Source organism: Rhea pennata, chromosome 2 (assembly GCF_028389875.1).
Source record: "Rhea pennata isolate bPtePen1 chromosome 2, bPtePen1.pri, whole genome shotgun sequence".
Taxonomy (NCBI): domain Eukaryota; kingdom Metazoa; phylum Chordata; class Aves; order Rheiformes; family Rheidae; genus Rhea; species Rhea pennata.
The window spans coordinates 81,536,958-81,551,682 of NC_084664.1; the positions used below are offsets into that span (position 1 = coordinate 81,536,958).

Here is a 14,725-nt window from a genome sequence, read left to right on the forward strand (position 1 = left end):
GAAAATAAAAAAAGAAAATCATTTATTTCTACCACCAGAACCTTTCAAAATGTTTTTGATACTTATGATATATATAGTGAGCAATCTATCCTGCACATAGAAAATCCTCACAGATAATACTCAATTAAGTGAAATATAAAGCACTGCTTGATTCCATCCCATTCTTAGGAGTAAAGTTGAACATACTTAAATACTCTCTTGTTACATTTACTTCCTTTAATTTTTACAGAAGATATCTGATTGTGGGAATTGCTCTTTTCATGTCCATAAAACAGAATATCATGAGACCTATTATGTGATCAAACGACATTAAACAACTTAAGTCAGATTTCAATTACTGAAAAGTAAACTATAGTGTAAGTGATAAATGAAACAATTTGGTAGATTTAACTTAATGCTGTGCAAATATTTGTCTGCTCACAGATAACGTAGAAAAAGAAGACAATAAATCAAACAAATCACTTTACACAATATTTGCTCAGTCCATAGAAGCATGCACTCAAAGACACATATACTTCATTTCTTATCTCTAAACTCTCTTAGGTACTTAATGAACATCACCCTTTCTTAAGTCCTGTACTCATCTCACATGTCCACTTCTTAAGGCATCTCTTAAGGCACATCATAGATTACTGATTGCTTCTAGTATGTTAGAAAGGTACAACATAGGAGAAAATTTAGAAATCATCCAGGTCACTGAGCATCTTCCCTTTCAATAGTCAATTTTCTCAGGACATTATCGAAGTAAACTGTTTTTTTATCAGCCCCTTGTCATTGTTTCAGCAACCTTGCTAGGCAGATGGCTCCAAATACTTCTTCTGATGAATCAAAACCCACTACATATCCTGTATGTTTAAGACTATTGTATCTTGGCCTGACACATTCAAGTTACACACTCTTACCATGTAATGCAAGCATGTAATATGCATTTTCCCCCTTTTCGATAGGCTTCTAGCTCATAGAGTCAGAAAAAAAAACTCATGCTCTGAAAAATGACAGAAATGGAAGCTTGCTAGTTCATATTTATCTACTGTATGCTCAGTTTCTGATATAAAACTTCAGCCATTTTTATAAAAGGAACAATTAAGGCTAGGGGGCTTGGTAATTTACTTGTGATGGTTCCCTGCAAATCCAGAAAATCAGTTCACTGAACACTAACCATATCCACAAAGGAAATGTCACTCAGTGATCATTCACTCTGAAACCTGAGCATACATTTTATAAACACAATTGACCGAAATAATTCCCCAGTGTTTAGAACACAAGAGTAGCAAAATATTCAAGTGCATGAATTATGCAGTGTGATTATAATGTAAGTATGTACTATATCCAAATTTTAATAGCAGTTTTGCTTATCAAAGAATACAGATCCTAAAATTTGTTATTAAAGCTTTAACGATTCTCATGATCTGCATTATTGGCTTTTTACAGTAGCCCTAAACACAATATTCTTATCAAAAAATCTTTCTACCTTTCTTTCCTTATGTATATAACTAAAAATCTGACTTATGTAGATACCATTATCATTTTAAAAGTCTGTACTGAAATACAATTTATATCTGATCATCACCACTAGCTACAATTTCTAGGTTACAAGTAATTGGTTCTAGGTCTTTTCTTTTTCACATTAAAGTTCACCTGTCATTTAAGACCTCTTAACAATACACTGAAATGCTCTGGATTAATCTTGACATCCCAAGTTAGTTAAGATTACTATGTTGGGCAAGAATTCACTGTTTTTCAGAAAACTCTAAAATTTAATCACAGGTGTTTTAAGAACACAGCAAAGGGAAAACTATGAACAATGCTCAAATTTTCTCATGAGACTCTACCCTTTCATTCTCATTATGTTGCCTCAATCTTCATAACAGAACAAAAAATAAGCTATATATGATTTTTAAGTAATACCTGCTTCAGAAATAAAATAAATTAATGGAGGCTGTTGTATTTCCCTATCACTCATGAATATCTCATTTCCCCTGGCATGAGCATATAGGTTACTTATTTCATCTTTTAACAAGATATTAGTAATTGCTTTTCAGCAGACTGATCAAGCTTTCCAGACTCATCCTGTCCAAGTCTACTGTTTACACAAAGAGCTAGTTCTGTACCTGGCTTTGTATAAACACTAAAAAGGAAACAGGATTTGTCCAAAATCCTGGAGTCGAAAAAAAAAAAAAACCCAAATAACATGCCTTTAATCTGTATATCTTTGGAGATCTTAGAACACATATATGAAGAAAATTGTTGGCAATGTCAAAGACTTGAAACATTCTTCATGCAACATGTAAACTAAAATTATACATACATATATATATATACACATATATAAAGTATCTGAAATTGTGAGCTACCTGCAGGAGCAAGCACTGAGTACAACAGTACAAAAAATTCAGCTGTGCAACACAGAAATGATAAAAAATGACAATAAAATAACATTTCCAGGCTGGGTAACCTTGATTTTGAAGAAAGAAAGTGAAGTATTGGGGACATGAAGAGATAAATCTTCTGCAGAAGAGAAATATTAGTGTTCTTTGGAAGTCAGGCTTGAAATCAACATTTTACATGCTCCTCTAAGAGAAAATCGGAGAAAATTTAGCTGTTGCTCATTTCACCTGGCAGCAGCCAGGCACTCAATCTGCAGGCAGATGGCTTTGGACTAGCCATCAGCAGTGGGGAGTGGGAGAATGCTGATGGCTAAGTCTGGGGATCATGGGAACCGCATGAAACGTTGAAAACGTTGAATTAAAAATGAGGATGTAGAAAGGACCATACGGTGGCATAATTACTAGAGGAGGTAGCTACATTATCTACTGGTGGCATAAAAAGAAGACATAGTTTTTGATTTGCTGCTGTTATGGTTCCAAAACTACTTATACGTGCAGTGTATACGCACACTGCATCTTTACCAGCAATGAAATTTGCACTAAATGCCATGCCTAGGTGCATATTGTGCATGTGTAGAGAGCTAACTGCTGAGGAACCTTCCTGTTCACATTGTAAGATCTAAGTTTTGAAAGAGTGTGAATAACAGATATGCTTAATTAGCTAACGAGTTATATTAACAAGGCTGGGTAGTAGGTACAGTGCAGACACCTTATTAGCACAGAGCAGAATTAAATGTCTCCTTCTGGGATGTGAGCTTGCTTTTGCAGGACTAATTTGAGTACATTCAAACAATACTACCATTTAAATATGACTCCACTCTTTTCAAAAAATGACTTGCAAAAAAAGTGAAGTCAAACAAATCATGAACATACATAAACATCACCTTTTCCGTATACAATGCCGTGAAATAACCAAGCCACAACAACGAAGCTTTATAAAAAAAAAAGTTGTTTTAAGCCATGGGTTGTATTTAAATTCTGTTTTATGCTAAAGAACTGTTTCACATAATAAAATCTGCAAATAGGCTATCACAGAAATCATTTCCTTGTAAAACTAAGCTGTAAACCAAATAATAACTAAAGATCTCCTACACACTGTCCAGAATGTAATCACTAGCACTTGAAGCACAAAACATGTCACTGGAAGCATCTGCCTACTGTGATGATCTTGATGCAATCAAAATCTATTCATCCTAAACAAAGTAAAACATGCAGAATCTATTTCATCCTAAACAAGACCATACAGAACTAATGAAAGAACAGCAAACAGTCAATTATGTAACTCAGTAGACAACATCTTCTATGGGACTACTGAAAGAAATGTTTATCTATGAAATTAGTGCCCACAATCATCAGTCAAATAGATCCACAAGTGATTAAAACTAACATGAACTGGGAGATGCTGATTATTGAAAAGCAAAGACCTTTCTATGTAGAGCACTATCTGTCAGCTTACATATACATATATCATTAATAACCGCATATTCTAAAGAAAGGAAGCTTTTGGTGATGAAGAAAAATAAATTAGTTTTGTATAAAATGCACCGAAGTCATTGATAGGCAAAATGTATTTCAGGTTTCAGTACGTAAATTCACAATCACACGCCTTCTCCTAAAATACAGTACTGTTTTCCCAAGTAGAATTTTTCAATCATTTTCCTTATTTCAGAGATTACTGTTACCATATATTCAACTCTCTTCCAGAACTGCAACCATCAGACTGATAAATTTGTGCACTAAGGTTTCTTCTTCTTAGTCCTTTTGCTATTTTGGAAAACTACAACTCTTTTTTCTTTTTTAGCAATCTCTGAAAGAACATCAGCTATATTTTGAAAAGACGCAGAAAAAACACAGTAAATTCATTTAAGCAGATATATTTACCTCCTCCACTTTTACGTTTTAATTAGATTTAATTGTATTTATTCAAACGTCATAAAGGGGACAAATCCCACAAACCTTAGTCCATGGGCATCTTTAATGAGCACCTGTCTACAGAGACTAAAAAGATTCAATCTTTCAAATATATACAGTAAAACATGCTTCTAAATAAAAGAAATAATAAAAGTGCTAACCAAATGTGCTTCCCAACATGCTCAGAAGTGAAGTATCCCTACAGTTACATTCAGATTCATAATTTACAAGTATGTCCATGCATAAAAGAAAATTAACCAAAAGGGAACTGGAGGTATAGCTGAGGCTCAGCATCTTCCAAGGGCTCTACACTGAATATATGCAATTTTGGCTAGCACTTTCCTTCAACTCAATTCTAAATGTGACAAACCTCAGCAAGTCTCATTTAGCATCCCATCTAATGAGGAAATTAAGGAGAAATTTAATTCAAAATCATGACATGCAAAGAAAGGAGAAGAAAAATAAACACTGAAATTAGTTTTATTAGTGTCATGTGTCATGATGCTGAGATTGCCTGATTTTAGAGCATCTGTATAATGGTTCTGTATCAGTAACATATGGCTGCTTGAAAAGTGTTTCAGTTACACTTGTTGAAAAGGAGCAAAGAAGTAATGTTATAGTTACAGTATGTGATTCCTATATTAGGAAAAATAGAGCAAGTGTTTCTACTCTACCACACTCACTCCAGGTATAATATTTTCTGAAATAATACTTCCTGAAAGAGAAAAAAATATGGTTCCTAAATACTTTTTTTCCCACTTTTGTTTTGTTAAACAGTAAGTTTTCATTAAAAGTGAAATGAAATTATGTTGCTTTCAATGTTATTTTTGCAATTATTAGATTCCCTTAGAATGTACAGAAACAATCTGAAAATTGTGTATTTTTTTCATTTCTGAATAAATATTAACGTAGATAAAGGAATATATGTGTCAATGTACTTTTCTGCTTATCAGTCAGTTTACTATCCAAACACTTCCATTCAAAATAAATATTGTAAGCTGGTATATATGGATCTGGTTTTACCTTATTTTGTCCATGAATTTGCAGGAAAATTAGGGTATTTTCCTAGTCTAACTATTTGTTACTTTTGTACAAATATAGGTTTTATCTTTTGCTTTTTCAATAGTTAGCAAGTATTAAATATTGTGATGGATGCAATAACAATGCTGTGGGATATGAAAACAAATATATCTTATTTAAGGCAATGTTCCAAAGGCATTGTGTTTTTATGTTTTTGTGAGGCATAGCAAAAAATATTCATTTCTACAACATTTTTAATGAGCCTTCTTACTGCTTGACCAGATTTTACATAATGTGTATTGCCAAGGAGCTTTGATTTTCCCTGGAGCTTTGTGATCTCTACTATTGTTTATAAATCTTCTCATTCAAACAGCTTAATGTATTTTCTTGTGGTTGTACCTATTGTTGTACTAGTCTATTATGTACTACAAGTGCTCAAACAATGTCCAAGTCCAGATTACAATATTCTTATTGGTCTTGAGCCAATCTGCAAAGGAAAGAAGGTTCAGCTATGCAATTTCATTCTGAAAAGAATTTTAAATAAATTGTTGACTGAATTTAGAATTCCTAGAAGACTCCAGCTCGTGTCAGATCAATGTGCACACAATGAGTTGGGTACAAATTAATTAGTCCGATTAGTGCTCATATTAGAATGTTCTAACATGAGTATTCTAGCATATGTTTTTCATATACACATGTGAGAACATTCAGTTTGACATCAGCATCTACAGTTCATTTAATTGGGATAAAGGTGGACTTCACTGTAAGCCTGCAAGAGAGAGCAACAGCAAAGGTTTTGACTGCCCATAAGGCAAAAAGTAATCCTAAAAGTTTGCATGAGTGTAAGAGAAACAGAAAATGAATTTCAGACAGATGTGTATGGAAGTGGACAAACGAGTGATGGAATCAATCTTTTAATATATTACCTTTTGTTGTTTTTTACCAAGGGAACAATACAATTCACTTACTGGATAAAAATAATATTGTCATGTGGTTTTTGAAATTCTAAAAGGAATGCAGAATAACCCACATATGACAAAAGTATTCCTTTCCATGCAACTCATTATTACTCAGTTTTTAATACCCTACTTATACTATATCTGCATTTCAAGTTTCATCTGAGAACACTCAAAAATCAAAAAGTATTAGTGAATACAAACTCTTCCCCAGTTGCCTTCTCCCAGTGAATTTGAACACTAATTGGAATTCACTAATAACTGCTTATTTCACTGAAAACCAACACAATTTTCAAATCAATTATACAGTGAAATTGTACATACTTTGAGGAAACCTGGGTGGGTTGTCGTTGACATCAGTGAGTGTGATATTCACTGTTGTTGACCCTGACAGCCCTCCAACCTGCCCAGCCATATCTTTGGCTTGAATGACAACAGAATAATGCTCTCTGGCTTCCCTGTCCATGTTGTGCAAGGCAGTCCTGATGACTCCTGTGGTGGGGAAAATAAAATAAAATAAAATAAAAAACAGAAAAAGAAAAATCAGGGTTAGCAAAAGCAAGAGCTTCCTCCTTTTCAGGAAAGCTGAGGCATGAGAGATTTTCTGGAAATGCAAAGCTTTTTTACCAACAACATAAGCTGTTTCCGATATTCAGAATTATAAATCAATTGGTGATCTCCTGTGTGCAGATAACTAACAAATAATGGATTACATACCATACTACACAGAGATGCTTGAGAGTGCTTCACTTTTTTCTTTTTTAATATAACACTGCCAGATGCTGCAGGATAGTCAACTTGCTTGAGGATATGAAGAAATTAAAATCATCTATATTGCAATATATTTAATGATACAGATACATTAATAAATAATTAATCCAACTTATATAACATTGTTAGCCAAAAGCTGCACTCTAGTGTTTTATGATACATAACAATAGTTTAAATATCTGCTTTACAGAAATATTAATGAATGGGAATTCATGCCTCACTGAAGAAGCCTTAAAATCCTGTATTTTAACAAAAGAAAAGTAGTTTTCTGAGCACAATGTGGTATTCCTCTTAGAATTACCTAAAAACGAGATTTTATTTGATAAATCTCAATTATATACATTTGTATTCATAAGTGTGACTTACCTAGTACTTGTCTGCAATGTGAAAAATAAGTTTTTTTTTTTACTACTTTTTTCTAGAGAAAATTAAATTAAAATTGGATAATTCTGTTTATTTTTATGTATCATCATCAGAAACATTTCCTTGCATTTAATCAATTACACATGCACAAGGAAAGATTACAGTAAGCATGCCACGATCACCTCTCCAGGCTTAGTTTTAGCTACGGAACTGTTTTTTACTCTTGATAATGGCTGCAAAGAAAACCCTGCTGATTTATTTGATCACAGGCTGACAGGAGCTTCATGAAGTTTAAGGGAAACACAAAGTCCTGTACCTGGGAAGGAACAGCCCCATCCACCAGTACAGGCTTGAGGCCAACCAACTGGAAAGCAGCTGTGCAGAAAAGGACCTGGGGTTCTGGCTGGACAAGGTGACCCATCAACCAGTGATGCGCCCTTGTGGCAAACAAGACCAACTGTGTCCTGGTCTGCCTTAGAAAGAGCGTTGCCAGCAGATCCAGTGAAGAGACTCTTCCCCTCTACTCAGTACTTCTGAGGCCCCATCTGGAGTAATGTGCCCTCTGCTGGGCTCCCCACTAAATAAGAGACGTGGGCATACTGGTGCAAGCCCAGTAGAAGGCTACTAAGACGGTCACTGAGCAAATGACATAAAAAAGAAGCTGAGAAGCTGGGCTTGTAGATGGCAGAGGAAAAACCTTAGTGCTGTCTACAACTACCACATGGAAGGAGGTATAGAAGGAAGAACTAGATTCTTTTGGGAGGTGCATGGTGATAGGATCGTATGTAATGGACACAATTCAGAATATGGGAAATTCCACTCACATGTAAGGAAAAGAAAATCATAGTGTGAATAATCAAACAGTGGAACAGGCTATTCAGAGAGGTGGTAGAATCTCCATCCTTGGAGACATTCAAAATGTGACTAGATTTAGCAAGTTGGTCTTACTGGACTTCACTGAACAAGGGATTGGTCTCTTCCAACCTAAACTATTTTATGGTTTATAGGATTAAGTGTCAGGAAAACAAATACCCTTTCTTTCTTTATAATTTTATAAGTTAACATCAGTATCATATATTGCTTTCCAATCAGAATTTTTGTGATTTTTAAAGTACTTGAGACAAATAGAAATAAAATACACCCCCCCAGTAAAATAGTTAATATTGTTAAATAGAAAAATGAAAAATATGTGAAATGTTACATATATTAATAGTAAACCCTCAAAAATCTATATTTTTAGCATAAATTAATTTTGAATCCTTAAACTGAGTGTTATAACTGGTAGGAAAATATAGCACAGCATGAACAAATTTTGTTTCTGGGAAAATTTTAAACACGTAGTAGCCATTAACAAAAACGAGCTTAAGAGGAGGAGTCTTGATCTTCTAAGCAATATGCTGTACTGTATGGTTCCCAAAGTCTGTGATCAACATAATATCAGACGATTAAAAAATAATTTCCAGAATATTACCTTTGTTGTATTTTAAATGAAATTATTTGCATGTCTTCAGTAAAACTAATAAAACATTATTACATGATAAATGGAAATTTTCATGTAGATTATATCATTTTTTCCATTCTATTCTGAAAACAGATCACATTTATAAATAAGTGGACCTTACACAAAGAATAGTATTTTAAACAGTGTATGCTCCATTTTATCTGAATTGTGCACTTTAAGTTCCCTTTTTTTTTCCCTTTTGCAGAAGCTTAGATTCTGGACAAGCTGGCTAAAAATAATATACTAATATGTTTTACTTAATGTATTTTTCCTTTATACATTTATTTATACAAATAGACTTTTTTATCAAATTTCATCATAAAACCTGGAAGCAAACTATCTAAGCATAACATACATATTATATTAGAAAGGCATGAAGACATTTGGATAAAACTACTTTCTAAACTACTTTCATCAAAATCAATAAGCTTCACAAAATCTGTTCTACTTCTGGAAATTTTATTTTACTGAAAAATAGGAATGTAAAAAGTCTTGTAACTCAAAATGTCATCTTTTGACATTTTTCAAATAAATTGCTTCAATTTTTACATTGAAATAATCATTTATGATGGCATTTCTTCATTCTCATTTTAATGATATAATGGAAATGAAGGTTGAAACAGAAGACAAACTTATTTGAACTGTTCATGTGTACATATGCACATGCAGGGAATACAGGATTTTTCTTTTCTTTTTAGAGCTTCCATTTCAACTGAAAAGAGAAAAAAATTCATAAAATGGAACATCTGTCTTTATACAACTTTCATAATTATAGTAGTCATTAAAGTTTTAAAACTACTTCATACAAACAGAAATCTCTCTGAATTACAATTCCTCCCTTCTTGCTCTTTGCTCCAAGAAGGTACTGTACTGAATCAACTCTTTCAGAGAGTTAATAAGGACATGTAGAACAACATGATTGCTAAACTCTTTCTCTCTCTCGCTTGCATCATATTCTCCTTTTCAAATGAAAGCTGGCAAGTTTTTAATTTCAAAAACTTGAATCTAACATTTAGCATAAGAGGACTGAATTTAAGTTCGGAGTATGCTGAAAGAAAAGAGATAAGGGAAGGTTTAGTCCTCTTTCTTTTCTCAGTCGAATACACATATGTAATCCTAAAATTACACTACCAGTATGAGCTAGGTAACACCAATGCAGATCCTAATGTTTTGTGCGTGGTACTAGCAACTCCACCAATTGTTTGGGCAGTAAAACTTTAAAATTACGTATTAACTTCAAATTTCTTTAATAAGCCCCAAAGTTGTAAGGGAAACTTCTTTTGATGTCCTTTCCAAGAAGATGGTAGGAAATTGCTTTTATGGTAGGAATTGCCCCTGAGTATCTTGAGTGTACTTGGTAGAGGCTCTTAAACATCACACAAGAAAATAGGAAGTTCACAGAAAGAAGGGCTATCTCCCTCTCTGAAACTATGAGGAAAACTGCCTTTTAAATTTAAACACAGACTAAATTTTGTCTCACACTTGCTGGGCATTACGGTGACCCTGTTAAGTGACTACTCTTTCAGCTATGTTTCATCTCCATTAAGACAAGAAATCAAGAAAAAAAAAATACAAGGAGTACACATTATGGAGGCACCCCACCTTATTGCTGGTATTAGGTAAAGAATTTTTGCTGAAGTTTGATTAATGTATTAAAAACCACAACGTGCCTTAGCATTTTGGATCTATTGGAGTGGAATTGTGAAGGACCACCATTACTGTTTCTTCCTATATGGAAGGCTCTCTCAGAGAATATTCTTTCTTTGAATTTCCTTATTTTTTACAATCATACTAATCTGTTTTTGTGTTTTTTCATCAACTTCAATGGCTCTTCTTTACCCCAGTACACCAGTAAACACCACCCATATCTCGTTTCAAATTTTGCTGTGATAGGCTAAACAAATTACGTTCTTTTAGACCTCTCTCATGTTTTAGGCTCATCACTTTTCTGATAATTTCTGTAGTCTTGGCCTGCACATTTTCCAGTTTGATTTTATCTTCCTTGGATATAGATCTCAAGAATCCTACCTACGTTACATCACATTGTTTACTCATCTGTGATTGACTAATACATCAGCAACTTTCACCTCCAACAATACTTCCAAATTAATGAGACTACAGTTATGGTAGATAGTCTTTATGGTAGATAGTAATTAGTTCTATAACATGGCCTTTAACATTGTACTATTACATTTCATTCTATTCTTATTTCTCTTGACCTCAAAGTCATAAACTTTTCCTCTGTATTGACAATTCCTCACAAGTTTTTGCCATCAGCAAATTTCATCAGCACAGCCCTACATTTATCCTCAAAACATCACACAAAATTGACCAAGAAGAAAATTGAGGTGTCAGGCTCTGAAAAAAGATTGATATTTCTACTACTTTGGATAGCTTCTTTTCTTTCCTCTTTCCAGCACCTTTGGATTTGAGAAAGCCCTGAAAACAAGTATATTTTTGGCAAGCTCTACTTCCTTCTCTCCAAACCTATTCATGTTACTGAATACCAGTCAATTCCCGTTTTCTCTTTCCCCAGGTTTTCTTCTTGTAAGCTGCTTCTGTACTCTGTGGCATCTAACAATGTATTATGTTGTCATTTTTGTTCTACATAGAAACATTTTATTAGCACATAGAGAAAGCTACAGCTAAAGGCTCGACTGTAACTAATATTGTAAAAATGAAGATTTTTTAAATTCAAGTGCACACAATTATTAAGAAAATCACCACATTTAAGTGTTTAACTGCATATTTATCTGGTGCATTTGAAGTAATTCATAAAAAGATTCATTTTATATTCAATAATCAACAGAGACTTTTAATTGGCTTTCTTTTATGGCCAACTTCTGCATGATGTGTTAACATTCCCAGAATAAACCACAGCTCATTTTAACATCCCTAACTCAAAGGTTTCCTATTTAACGAAAAAAAAATAGTTTCACTTTAAAATATTAGTTTCAATATTAGTTTTTAAACTACCTAGTTTGTTGTGTGCAAATTAATTTTTTTGTATAGGAAACAATCTTTCTGTTGTTAGACCATAAGCCTGGTCATTAGAAGAGTGAGTAGGTTATACTAAATCCACATATACTCCAATTTCTCGTGTGTCTGTCCTATCATATTCACATACACTAAACGGTTCAAATATACTTTTAAATATCTATTTAAAATATCTGTTTTAAATATCTATTTAATAAACAATTATGTGTGTGATCTGACTAATTACCGAGGAAAACTGTTACAAAATTTCTTTTATAGGAAGCATTGGAATACGTTAATTTTATTCATATTATTTTGACTTTGTGAATAAAAGCTCTATTTCTGCTACTGTATTAATATGTGGTTAGCTTATTTGGTTTTATTATAACTTAATGCTCTGGATATACTGTATATACTGAAATACATTTCTAAATCTAATATTAATCTACCATATAATTAGACACATTCTTTTTAACAGAAAGAAGTATTTTTTGTTTTTCATTTTTAGAGCAAAAAACTGAGCAAGCACAAGTCTTTAGCATATGCATTTCATTTTTCTTAAACTTCAAAATTAATTTCAAATTTGGAACTCTCAATGAAATCAAAGAGATTTTGATCACACTCCAAATTCTGAATGCTTCTGTAACACAGGCATTTTTAATCTAGGTCTCTGAGTCAGATCTGCTGTATATAAAGAACATTATACATTTTGTTCCTGACCAAGACATCACTAGACAGAACTAGCTTCTAAAAGTCAGAGAACTTTTGCAATGACACTTAGTGCTCAGTTTTCTTCTATGGTTATGATTATAGTACTGAAAGATAGTAAGCCCTCCTGCAAAAAGCAGAAAAATTCTCTTTCTTTAAGAGAACTATCACTGAAGTAACATACATGAACACAACATTGAGATACAACTGTTGTAATACAACAGAAATTGTTGAAAAACAAACATTTTCAATAGTAAGTTGGAAGAATTTCTTAAGAAAACAGTAAATAACTATGTTAGAATACGTTGTTTCATTTGATTAAAAGTAAACAGAATTAATTGGACTGGTTATATTATAACAGATACCAACAAGAAATCTGCTCTTAATACCTAAAGCCTTCTCAAAAGCCTTGATGTGCAACACCTTGAAATTACAAAATCAAAAAAGCTTGTGCTGAAGCCTCCTGCATTGAAGAATGTGTTCCTGATTGAGTGAAAAGTACAGTAATTTATCCAGCAATTGCATGGATGCCAGATGTAATCATAGCACCTTACAATGTTTTCATAACGAAAAGCATAACCAAATGAATTAAATGAAGAACTTGCTGCCATGCTGTCTGCCAGTGAGCAGAAAAGAAACTCTAACCTGCCATATGCAATTGCCACAAATCAAAGGAGTATCTATGACAGAATTACCATAGTAACTGGCCACCCCAACTGAGCAGGAAGCTGTCATTCTTTCTCTTATCAGTAGTTAAAACAGATATATATGGATGCCAGGTTTGTAATTTCTACTTCAGTTAATATTACTCATGGGTTTTTAAACTATTTTTCTTTCAGTCTCTTGTAGTCCGGTAGAATCAGCAGGACATTATCATCAGGAAAGTTTTTCTGCTTAAGTATTTGTCCCACTGTCTTAAAATTGCTGCTACTTCCAAATTGCTCTGCTACGGAAGAAGCATTTTCTGGACCTATTGGTAGTGGATTGCTGGTTTATACCACTGTGACTGTAGTCACTGCTGTAAACATCAGCTCTGCACTTAGGCCCAAACACCTATACTAAATGCATCAGCTAATTTTACATCTAAACAAAATCTACCTTTTTGGCACAAACCTATTTATCTAACCACACAGTTCATTATATTAGTTAAAACACTTCAAAAGAACATCATAAAGCATTGTAAAACAAACAGCTATCTAAAATACAAGTAGACAAATCCTTAAGGAGTAATAACAGCAGTCAATGGGTATTATGCAGAAACATGTAAACTAACAAGGACCTTGTTGCTGGACTTTTCCTTACCAACGGAGAGGGACTGGTTAGAGATGTGAAGGTTGGGGGCAGCCTTGGCTGCAGTGACCATGAGATGGTGGAGTTCAGGATGCTGCAGGAAAGAAGTAAGGCAACAAGCAGGATTGCAACCCTGGACTTCAGGAGAGCAGACTTTGGGCTCTTCACAGACCTAATTGGAGAAATGCCATGGGTTAAGGCTAGGGTCCAGGAGAGCTGGCTAGTATTCAAACATCACTTCCTCCAAGCTCAAGAGTGGTGCATCCCTATGAGTAAGAAGCGCAGCAACAGGGGCAGGAGACCTCCATGGGTGAGCAAGGAGCTCCTGGCCAAATTCAGATAGAAGAAGAAAGTACACAGAATGTGGAAGAGGGGACAGGCTGCTTGGGAGAATTATAGGAATGCAGTCAGAGTATGTAGAGATGCTGCGAGGAAGGCTAAGGCCCAGCTGGAATTGAGTCTGGCAAGGGATGTCAAGGACAAGAGGAAGGGCTTCTTCAAATGCATCAGCAGCAAGAGGAGGACTAGGGAAAATGTGGGCCCGCTATTGAATGGAGCAGGGGCTCTGGTGACAAGGGGTACAGAGAAGGTAGAACTACTGAATGCCTTCTTTGCTTCAGTCTTCACTGCTAAGGGCAGCCCTCAGGCATCCCAGAGCCTGGACGTGAGGGAGAAAGTCTGGAGAAGGGAAGACTTTCCTTTGGTTGAGGAGGAAAGGATTAGAGACCTTCTGGGCAGGCTAGACATCCAATAATCCATGGGCCCAGATGGGAGGCACCCACGGGTACTGAGGGAGCTGCCAGATGTTGTTGCCAAGCCTCTCTCCATCATCTTTGAAAGGT

General features: G+C 34.4%; 1 protein-coding gene across 4 annotated transcripts in view; it reads right to left on the bottom strand.

Annotated features, from left to right (window-relative positions):
• Positions 1-14,725, bottom strand: part of CDH18 (cadherin 18) — a 168,823-nt gene that overhangs the window by 63,815 nt on the left and 90,283 nt on the right. For 3 of the 4 annotated variants that reach the window (XM_062567997.1, XM_062567996.1, XM_062567998.1), the window contains one exon: positions 6,599-6,766. In XM_062567997.1, coding sequence (XP_062423981.1) covers positions 6,599-6,766 — 168 coding nt within the window. Of the gene's footprint in view, positions 1-2,285; positions 2,293-6,594; positions 6,767-14,725 lie in introns of all 4 variants that reach the window. The other variant, XM_062567999.1, reaches the window with a different exon arrangement.